The sequence below is a fragment of the Leptinotarsa decemlineata genome, unplaced genomic scaffold, assembly GCF_025532065.1.
Source record: "Leptinotarsa decemlineata unplaced genomic scaffold, Ldec_3_MD MMD2_tig00026328_RagTag_RagTag, whole genome shotgun sequence".
Classification (NCBI taxonomy): Eukaryota; Metazoa; Arthropoda; class Insecta; order Coleoptera; family Chrysomelidae; genus Leptinotarsa; species Leptinotarsa decemlineata.
This window is the reverse complement of record NW_027412688.1, coordinates 20,268,969-20,280,727: the sequence shown is the minus strand read 5'-3', so window position 1 is coordinate 20,280,727 and position 11,759 is coordinate 20,268,969. Positions and strand designations below refer to the sequence as shown.

General features: G+C 32.6%; 1 protein-coding gene across 1 annotated transcript; it reads right to left on the bottom strand.

Annotated features, from left to right (window-relative positions):
* Positions 1-1,621: 1,621 nt before the first annotated feature.
* Ufl1 (UFM1 specific ligase 1) lies at positions 1,622-10,812 on the bottom strand. Its single transcript, XM_023174529.2, has 6 exons — positions 10,270-10,812; positions 9,722-10,185; positions 7,690-7,895; positions 6,944-7,622; positions 2,422-3,168; positions 1,622-1,817 (listed from the first exon to the last, which is right to left on the bottom strand). Exons 1-6 carry the CDS (start codon positions 10,341-10,343, stop codon positions 1,690-1,692), a joined length of 2,298 nt encoding a protein of 765 aa, XP_023030297.2. The 5' UTR covers positions 10,344-10,812; the 3' UTR covers positions 1,622-1,689.
* Between the last annotated feature and the right edge of the window lie 947 nt (positions 10,813-11,759).

Genomic DNA, 11,759 nt, shown 5'->3' with positions numbered 1-11,759 from the left:
GCCATAGTAATATTTTCTTGAAAATGGTTGAAGCCGAAACGGCGAACTACCAAAAATACAAAAGACTCCTTTCAACCTATCTTTGTACAAAAAAGGGGGTATTTCACAATGAACTTTTTTCAGAAAGATGTGTAGATCATACAATAAGTAACTTTCAGATACAAACTGGAAGAAGTCCTTTCGAAACAACTACTTTCATATAAACATTTAATATATGTTCAATTCAAAATAATAAATAATGTGAAAAATTGTGTCGTGGTTACTTTCCGATCGATTTATGAGATGACCAGGTTTGGCCTAATTTACAACTTAGAGATCTCATTTCTTCCGTTGAGTGTAAAAAGATGTAGGTATATTGAAACAGGGGTCTCTAAAATTGTTTGTGATTGATTAGCAAAAAAATAAATCAATGATTATTAATCAAATAAACAATAAACTGAAAACTCTTATTATTATTTTTTTGATGACAATAATTTTACACAGTGTCTGGAGTAAGTGAATGAATTGTGAGTAAAAATTATTCCAAACAATATTATTCAAAAACGAATTCCGTAATTCATAAATTGTACAGCCGACAAGCTGGAGAACACACTTTGCGTTGACCACAAAAAAACAGTAAGTTAGTTAGGTCTTCATAAGTCTATGAGTAAACAAAAGAAAGAGGTCGATTTACTGTAATATCATCTGATTCGTCTAGTGAAAGTTATAGCTAGTCAAAGAAATAAAACAAAATCATGTGGGGTCAAAAATTAATGAGATTATCAATAAATGCCTGGACTACATACACGACAAAACGATTCTCGGGACTAGTTAATTCAAGAATATGCAATGCATTATAAATCAAAACAACAGATTATTCCATCAGTATCAAGCCTGGTCTTATAACCAGACATACGTAACCGGCACTGAATTGTGGTTGTCTAGTTCTAGGTTATGACTGATGTTTAGAAGTTTTGCTGAATATGACAGAAACAATGTATCTGTCAAGCAATTGAAAAAATATGTTGAAACATATACATTCCAGTATCTAAACTGACTCTAAATGTGTAGTCCTTTTCTGTTACCAACTTATTATGTAGCAGTCACATGTCTCTCAGATATTCATTCCTACAAGAAATTTGCACAACATTGTACTTTCAGTCAAAAGACTAGAAAAGGGCAAGCCATCACTTTAATTTTTTTCCCAATGAAATCTAAGAACCCTATTTCATCTTTTCAGCAAAACTTCCACAAACGTTCTTATTGAGTCTTTATAATACAAGTGATTTCATAATGAAATTAAAAGACTTGCTTGAAGACTGCTAGTGTGTATTTTCTTTATTTGTTTCAAGTAAGACTTGGGTATTTCGTTTTTCTTGTTCCCTTGCACCCACGTCGAACCAGGCGGTTCGACGTGGATGCCTTGTTCACTCACCGTGTTGGTCGGTGGTTCAAGCCCCAGTTTAAACAATCAATTATCAATTTCTATGCTCCAATCCGTGTTAGGAATCACATGTTAAAAGGTAAGACCTCGTTAATCCTCAGCTCGCGCGAGTTTCGACTTCTGAGGGTTATCGTTCGTAGGGGTGCAACAGCTGGTTAACGGAAAAACAGATTTTTTAAACAGATTGAAACTCATATGTACCGAATTTCCTTCAATTTATTTACAATCAATTTACATTATTTCATATGCAAAAAAAAAAATTAAATTCATGACTTTTCACTTCCAGGTTTCTTGAAATCATTTGCAATCGATTTTATAATGGACATTCTCTCTTTCAATTTCTCTTTAGCACTTTCTGATTCTGAACCCCCACTCAACATCAAAGTAACAAAATCTGAAAAAAAATGTCAGTGTTATATAAGATGTTCTTAGATAATTATTTATATATGGGATTGTAATTTTTACTGAATGTTAGGCCATTTTGTGCACCTACTTTTTCCTTCCATTCTCCTCGTCAACAACTGACCAGAAGTATCATGAATGATAAAAATTTAATACTCTTGTCTTATAAATGATTTTTTTTTTAAATTATTCATTTTATTCATTCAGGAAAGTCTTCGTATTCATTGCTTACAGTGTACCTTTAAAAGTATTTTCAACATGAATTTAGTAATTTTTACCTGCTTGGCTTTAAATTTCAGGATTGTAAACAACCAGCAAATAATTTGTTGCCAGGAAAGCTTTCACACCTTACAGGATGGTATACTTAGAATATTCCTCAACCTTTTTCAAGGTAGCTAACTGAAAAGTCAAATATCTAGACAAAAACAAAGAATGACTAATAAGTTTCAATTGCATAAAAATGAATAACTTAATATATTTCGATCTTTGGTTCATGATTTTACTTCAACACTACCACCAGATTTGTAATAAACTGCATAATGTCATAAAAAAAAATCAACCAATGCATTCGTGATTAGAGTGTGTTATTTACTCACCATGATAAGCACCCATTTCCAGTGCCTGTTCTTCATTCAAATATTGCTTCAAAAATGAAAGAACACCCATCAAATGTTTTCCACTGAAATGGAGCATGCACTGGGTAGCAGTAGTGAATATAACAATTGTCGCCAAATGTAGAACCAAGGCCACATCCTCACACTTATTCAACTCTTCTAAAAGCTGATATTTGTGGTTGAGAACAACAGTTCTATCCTTTTTCTTGTCAATTTTTTTTAGTATCATACTACAAGAAGTCAAACCACTTTCCACCGCTATCATAAACTCGTCAATGCTTTGTCCTGTCAAAGATTTGACCAGCGGTTGAAGTGAAGTTCTATATTCAGGTGCCAACTCATTGACAAACTTCAATCTCTGATCATTGTTGAAGTTATTGGTAACTACATTGGAATTCTGTTCTGCTGCCACATAATTCAATATTTCATTTACGATATCTGTACAAACAGTTTTGAGAAGATACTTCGACAGTTGACCCTGCAAGTCTTGGGGAAGTAGTTTCAATCCTTTTTCATATAGTCTCACATCTCCCACCAGGGTGTTGAGTTTATTTTGCAGTTCATTGTGTGTCTGTCTTCTGTTAGCCGTTCGATCTGATACGGTGGTCGCATAAATGTTGGCAGCCAATTCAAGACCATTTTCATTCAGTTTGGGAAGCAGATGTCTTATAAGTAGTTCAATTATCTCTTCGTCTAAAGCTTCGTTTTCTAAGATTGGTAATATGACTCCTGAAAAGTTGATAATATAAATAAAAGAAAATGGAAGAAAAGTCTATTGTTGATATTCTTTTTTTAAAACAGCCAAATATTTATTGGATATTTCTGACCTTATACAAAATTCTATTATTTTCGAAAGCAAAGAGTTATTTAATCACCTTCCCATTAATTTAACGTGAATACATAATGAAAAGAAATTCAGAAAAAAGTAAAAGAATTCCTTGTTGGGAGGCCCTATTAATAATGTGGACGAATTCTACCAAGGCTCTATCGTGTAATTGGCATGTAACTTTGTATAAACAAGTTATTGAAATCAACACAAAATGGCTATCAATGTTCATCACTTAGCATTATATATTTACATCTACTCAATATTCATGTATTTATATTTGTATCTGTTCAGCTGGGCTTAATATTCTTCTGTTGGATGGAAGAGCAATTTCTGCCTTGATTCATCATGCGCAGACGTTGAATTCTGCCATTTGTTACGTTAGATTCGTATCTCTTGTACTGAGTAACCTTTCAATAAAAGCATTTTTTTTTCACCGTAGTGTGCGCTCGTCAGGCCGTATCCCCCGAAGCCCCGATACATTCGGGAGGGCACGCCTGCATTATCAACCAAAGACCACTCCCACACAACGTGGGGTTAGTGATCATTGCCCAGAGCAAGCGCAGTGAGCCTGACAGTCTTCTGTATCTGTGCGGCTAAGTTTTCTGCGTTAGAGCGGCAAGCACTAAAGATAAGATAGTAACAAACTCAATACATTAACATGGGATGAAGTATATTACTTAGATAGATCAGAAGTTGATTAACAATGGAATGGAATACTTGGAATACTTTTATGAAAAATTTCATGATATTATTTAATGAAAGCTTTCCGATTAGGTCTGTTAGTACTAGGAATAAGAATATTAAATATTTCAACAATAATAAAATTGCTGAATGGAAACGCACTTTGGATGCCATATTAATTTTATATGTAAATAATAAAGTAAGTCAGCACCAATATAATGAGGGGAAAAAAGAATATGATAATCTCTTGAGAAAATTTAAAGAAGATGAATATTTGAACAGAATGAAGACTTCTGATAATAAAAATAAATGTATGTGGACAATATGCTCGGAATTGACAGGAAGAGAAAAAAAATCCGAATGTAAATTATAAGGGGGTCCAGAAAAAACTATGAATGACTATAACAAATACTTGATTAAAATTGATCCAGAATTAATATTGAACCCCCCAAATATTCCTTTCGAATGTTCAATAAAATATAATTTTGAGTCAATGTTAGCAAAGCCAATATCTCCTCAAGAGGTAATAGAACTATCACATAAAGTTAAAAATAAACACTCTAGTGGGTACGATGAAATTCCCACTTCTTTGATGAAAAGAAGTATACTAAGCATAAGTGAAATTATATCATATATCATAAACCCATGAAATTTGGCGTCTTCCCTTCAAGACTGAAACTATCCCTAGTGAAACCTATTTATAAAAAGGAGGATTCTGAACTTATGGAAAACCATCGACCTATAAATATTCTACCATGTTTTGCAAAATTATTTGAGCTAGCTATGTGTAATAACATTACAAATTTTCTATATAAATGTAATATAATTAGCAATAACCAACACGGATACTTACAAGAGAGATTAACAAACAGTGCAATATTTCAATTTACTCAAAATATAAAAAACTTAATGGAAAGAAAATATTTAGCACTTGGTATGTTCTTAGATCTGTCAAAGGCATTTGACTGCTTGAACCACGAGATACTTATAAAAAACTAGAACTATATGGTATAAGAGGAAACTCACTGAAATGGATTGAATCTTACCTAACAGATCGCCAACAAATATTAACTATTAACAAACATGGTCGAACATACAAATCTGAGAATGCGGAAATGAAAGTAGGAATACCCCAAGGAAGCATTGCGGGTCCCTTGTTATTTATTATCTACATAAACGATTTATCATTCAAACAAACAATTCAATTACAGTCTTTGCTGAAGACACTAATTCATTAATAGGCCGTGAAACATACCCTGAAGTAGTAAAATGTTTAATGATACAAAAGAATGGTTCACTAGGAATAGGTTAGTTTTGAATGAATCTAAAACTATTCTTATATTTTTTAGAACTAATCAATTACAGACAGATCGACCTCAAATTTTGAATATTGAAAACATTACTATAAAATATTCAGAAGACACCAAATTTCTAGGACTTCATATTGATGAATTCTTGAAATGGAACAAACAGATGGATTATACAGCTAACAAATTGAGCAAAATTGCATATGGATTAAGGGTGCTTCACAAATATCTCAACAAAGGATCGGTAAAAATTTTATATTTTTCCAATTTTGAGTCTGTAGCTAGATATGGAATCATATTTTGGGGAAGCAATAGTAATATAAATAAAATATTTGTAATTCAGAAAAGAGCAATCAGAATGATGCTTCATTGACATTACATTACATGTAGTCTTTTCCTTTTTTTTTATTGTTTACATTATTTCATTCTATGACATATGGCATATTTTTGAAATAAAGATTATTATAATTATTATTATTATTATTATTATTAAAAAGCCGGTATGATTTCAAGATTCGAGAGTAGAGAGGGCATCATTCCACCAAGGACTCCAATAATCAGAACAACCATCTTGACAGAGTGATCTAGATAGAGTCTGCGTAGTTAGAAGAGAAAATCTCGATATCTTATCTGTTTTTCCTACTCTTTTCTGACGATATTTGTCTCGCCAGGAGCTGAAAACTCCACGACAAATATCGTTTTGCTCTGGTGGTCGAGAAGGACTACATCAGGCTTATTATTTATATACGCTGTTCTTCTCTTTAAGCATTATTTTATAGCTTGTATTTGTTAATTCGATGCCCTATATAGACGTTTTACTTTACTAGACTTTGTCAATAAGATGTCCAAATCCAATATGGTGAACTATTTTTTATGCACCCCCATGAAATGGTTACCTATCAAATGAAAGGCTTTGCTCAAAAGAACACAAAATATGAAATAAAGTCACTCTAAATTAAATATGACAGATCGCCCAAGGTGACGACATAGTTCTTTTATGCACCCCCCAGGATATGAATATCAAACAAAAGGGTTCAAGCAGAAAAAATTCAAAATTTTGCTCTTGTCTTTAAGCATTATTTTATAGCTTGTATTTGTTAATTTGATGTCCTATATAGGCGTTTTACTTTACTAGACTTTGTCAATAAGATGTCCAAATCCAATATGGTGGACTTGTTTTTACAAAACAAAAGTTCAAGCAGAAAAAATTCAAAATGTTGGGAAAAGTTACAGTTTGGCAAAGGTTGGGGACAGTTTGGTGTTGCTTTTGCGAATGTTTCAAGGACCGACCATGCCACAATGATGCATTAAATGAGATGAACAGTCTAAAGAATATGTCCAACAATAACTAAAAAATAAACAATGTCTAAAAAGTGAAAAAACAAATATGCAAATACAATATGTAACTTGATCTTGACATAAGTAATTCTCATAAAATAGGTAAGTGTTGCATCAAGATTTTTATATCATGCTTTATTATTTATTCCAAATAAATTAGATTTGAAATGGATTCTTTTTTATGCTTGTGAGTGTTATAACATCTCAAGCTTCTAGGTAGTATTCTAGGAAAAATACATTTTTTACGGAACATGTCAAATTTTTGTGATATAAGTGATTAATGAGATCTGAAAACTACTAAATAATCTTTATAAAAACAACTCAACCAATAAATTAAATGTTATCTCACCCTTCACGTCGTCAAAACTAACTACTTCCAGGGCAGCTCGTTTTTCCTCGAAATCAACACTGTCGCTCTCAGAATTATTTCTGTTTCCTGCTCGAGATGCCTTCTTGGTAGACTTTGTTTTGGTCTCTCGCCCTTGTGTTCCTCCACCACTTTTTCCTCCAGCGGCTTTCTTTCTCCTTTCCTCTCTCTTGTCCACTTTTTCTACTATCTCATCTGATTTTTGAAATTTTATAGATGCTGCTTGCAAACTTATCTGATACTGCTGATACTTTCCTAATTCTACCGTTTCCTTAGATTTTTCTTTTACTAAATCATCACACTCTTTCAAAAGTTCATCAACAAATGCCTTACTTATCACAAAATTGTTGATGGCAATTGTTTGAGAACGTTTCTGATTGCTCAAAATTGTGTCCAGCACCATTTGCTCGTCGATTTCATTGAAAACTGATGGTAAATTGGTTTGCAAGTCAATGAACGACTTGCTGGCAATGCATTCATCGATATCTGCTTCAATTCTTTCCAAAATACTCTTAGACACTATACAAGAGTCCAACGTTTTATAATCTTCATTGGAAAGTTGTTTCTTCAAATAGTTTTTGTGATCAGATATGCCTATACGACTTAAAGCATCAAATTCAATATAGCCATTTTGTCTGTAAAAGTGGTTCACCCATTCGTTCTGCAAAAATAAGGAATTTTGAACAAAATAGAGGCAATTTTAGTCAATGGTTTAAATTATTTTCTACCTGAGACTTTGCATAAATATTGGGAATATACTGTGCTCCGGCTAGTTTTCCAGTTAGAGACCCGTACATTGCTGATTGCTCAAAGAGACTGAAAAATATCTTCTCGCTCAAACCAATATGATTCACTATCACTGACACAGGTGTGGGCCTCGTTAATCCTGTCAAAGCACCTTTTATTTTGGCTTTACTTCTTGCAATAAATGATTCTGCAAGAAAAACAAACTGAAAACTTGAAAATAAAAAAATAATATTAATGAGGTCGTGGACAATCATCGTAAATATATGTGTAAGATGACTCTGGCTTATAAGCTAAATCTCTAATGAACTTGAATAATACACTTTGTGAGATTTCTACCTATAAAACCGCGACACGTATGTGTGAGTGCACGCATGTATGTTTGACTAGACAAAAAAAATTAAATATAAAAAGACCAATATTACTCTCCATAGATGGTCATACGTCACATCTCACTATGCATTTTTCAAATTTCTGCATGAATAGCATAAAATTATTAGTTCTTTTTCTTGATTCGACACATTTATTGCAACCCATGGATGAAACAGTTTTCTGGCCTCTGAAGAGTACTTGGAAAAATGAAACTCTTAAAGTGAAGATCACAAAATTAAATTTTGGATCAATATTTACTAGGGCTTTGGAACCCTAAAAACAACTGTGACAAATGGTTTTTGTGTTTCAGGGATTTGTCTTTTTGATGTCACAAATGTAAAATTTGAAAAAATTTCACGATACTATGCCCAAGCTCCAATACCTCTCACAAAACCTTTATGAGATAAGTTTTTGAATAAATTAGAAACCAGAATACCTACGGAAACAACAATATTATTTGAAACTTGTTTGCCACAAAGTATTTGGCATGCTTAGATTGAAGAAACAAGTTTATTCAATCTTTGGGAGACTACTGGTAATGAAGTTAATCCAAATAAAATTGATATGTTTCAGGAAAATGAAAATAATATTGTCAATGGATCTGAAAAAATAAATAATGAGGAGGAAGAACAAATATCAACTGTACAACCAGCTGCACTTGAAAATTTCAGAGAAAAAGAAACTACACCCAAAGACAATTTTGTTGAGAAAGGGTTCTTGAGGAACAGTCCATGAATCTGACCATTTCCTTGAAATATATACCAACACCATTCAGAAAGGCCTTTTTTTACTAGCACTTCAACAAAGAAAAAGCAAACTAATATAATATAAAAGTATAATATAAAAAAAGAAAACAAGAAAAAATTAATATTGTAGAAAAAAGAATTAGAAAGATTGCAAAACATCTACAGAAAAAAAAGAAACAGGCTCTGGAGAAGTCAGAAACATCTGAAGAGAAATCAGAAAACGAAGAAAATATCTCGAGTGATGTTGATCTTTTCAGAACCACAGAAGACTTCAGTGATCTCAACAATACTGATTATGTCAACTGGGGATTATGTCTTGGTAAAATTCCTTGGCGGCAAGAGCAATACATTATGTTATAGATATACTTGGGTTATATAGAACATTTTGATAGTGCATTACTGGAAGAGCTTTCTTCTCCCACTATGCTCACATATGGAGACAGAATCAAATACAAATTTAAAAAACCAGTAAATGTCTACAAAGCATCATAATTTTGTAGTTTTAATTTTTTTCTGCCATTTCTCATAATAAAATATATCTGTCAACAAATTCTTTGTTTCATATACTGGAAGACTCACATGAATAATTGTGAAAATATTGTAAAAAATTGTGCGGTAATATGATGTGTTAAAGTGAATACCCATCCGCAGATATTCCATAATTATGTTGCCTGCAATGGAATCAGAATTCTTCTTAATGTAAAATTGATGGTAATTTAAATTTCATGATGAGAGAAAAACACAATTATCCCATGGGTCTGTAGTATTTTCCAAGGACTTGGAAAAAATGTATGTCTGACAGCTCCCAAATATAAAAAACATACATGAGCTTACATTAGAAAGGCCCACGGCAATATATCATCAATGCCTTATCATCGATAAGTTAAAAATAACATACCTGTGAAAAATTCCTTAGGATCATTTTTATCCTGTTTTCCAAAAATGAGCTTTCCCAAATTCTTTTCGAGAACTTGGTGTTGCAAAAAATCTGCAGGCAAGTCATACAGAATTGTTAAATCACTGACATTTATCTGTCCTTGTTGAGACAGCTTCTCATTGATCTCTGCAGCAATTCTTGTAATATAAGAAATATCTATAAGTTGTCCCAATACAGCCTGAATATCTTTGTGTCCTTTTAAAACATCATTCAGGTGAGAATTTATGTGGGCCAAATCAACTCCGATCGTTTTGGCTAAATCAACCAAGTTTATTCGACCTCCATTATCATAGAGTTCACCTCGGATGTCACTAACGAGTTGAGAAGGTGTAAGGTATTCCTTGCCGTCGCTTGTAAAAATAAGGTCGATCATTTTTCTGTCCAAAAGCCATGATACTATTTCAATACAATTCCTTTCAGATAACCTGGAAGATTAAAAATTCAATTAAAATAGTGACAGAAGGTCACATATTGGAAAATATCTAACAAAAGTTATAATTGCATATTACCTTTGAGTAGTGGAACTGAGTTGAACTTTTTGAAAATCAGCTGCCAACCTTTTAACCTCGTCCCAGTCTGTCATTTTCAGTGGATGAACAAAAAATAATCAACTACTTTTGTGAATATATATTGAAAAATTATACACACAGTACAATACCTCAATCTTGAATATCAATAATTAAAAAATAAAACATATGGAAAGTACATAGATATTATAACTATTGGACCAACCGTCCCGTCACTTTGCTACTTGATTGCTTGCGGACTACATTAAAGAAAGAAAGAGTGTGAAAGATGAGAAGATAACATATTATGACTTTATGAAGATGGATAGGAATACCATGGCACAGTATTTTGTATACAGAAATACTGTGACCATGGTGTAATTATTTTCATTTATGACTTGGACCCCTTCCTCTGCGATATATTTTGACAAAAACACTCGATCCTTGATCTACGGCAGTGTTGATTCTTCATAAAATGAAGAGCACAGAATACTGATTGTAGTCTGTGATGAAGAGATCCAACGTTTTTAACCATTCCAGTAGCCACAGACATAACCTTATAGGTTATGTTGGTGTCACACACTCACAGAGGCACTGAGCACACACCAAAGTTTACATTTGAAAAGGATTCTATCATTTCTCGTGACGAAATATTTTGACAAAACAAAAGCGAATCGGTTTTAACACCAGTATTCCTATGCAGCTTTACTCAAATACATAAATTATTCCTTTTTGGGAAAGAAAGTTTTTGGCTTTCTACTACTCCATCTTGATACAAGAAAAGGAAGGAAAATCAATCCCAGCCAAGAGGAATCTTAAATTAAAATTGAAGAGGATTAAATCAAATAGGTGAATGAATGTCATTACGATGTCATCGATGACATAAGCAGATCAAGCTTATTTCGTGACATTAAAAATCGTAATTCATGAATAAATTGTGTGTATTTTCTATAATGTTATCCAAATTGGTACTGAAGAGCCTTGGGGCAAGTGTCTTAAGGCGAAACATCGATGTATACCAGTGAGGATGACAGTGTTCCATGTAAGTGCAATTTGTTACCATTCATTTAAAGTAGAACTCATGTGAATGATATCTGATTTTTATTCCACAACGAATGTTTGAAATACAAACTGAGTAGAGAAAAGTATTTTTTTTCGAAAGAATTTTTTTTCGAAAGAATTTTTTTTCTTTCGTGTAATTCAATGTTTATAAGAAAGTAGCTGTTTCAGGAGGACTTTCTTTCAGTTTGTGTCTGAAAGTTACTTCTTTGCATGATCTACACATCCATGTATAGAGTTACTCATTTTCAAATTGATTACTCCCTTCTTTTCTTTGAAAGATTCCCTCATCCTTTTTTTGAACCAAGATGGAGTAGTAAAAAGCCATAAACATTCTTTCCCAAAAATTAATCACTTCTAAAAATTAACCCCTTCAAAAAATTATTCCATCTTTCACAATGTTCCTCTTTTTTATGTTTACATTTAGGACGGAA

Coding starts and splice junctions, on each gene's coding strand:
- Ufl1 (XM_023174529.2), bottom strand. CDS start 10,343: ATGACAGACTGGGACGAGGTTAAAAGGTTGGCAGCTGATTTTCAAAAA. Junction 10,186..10,269: donor CTCAGTTCCACTACTCAAAG/GTAATATGCAAT, acceptor TTAATCTTCCAG/GTTATCTGAAAGGAATTGTA. Junction 3,169..6,943: donor TAGTTTTGACGACGTGAAGG/GTGAGATAACAT, acceptor TCAACTTTTCAG/GAGTCATATTACCAATCTTA.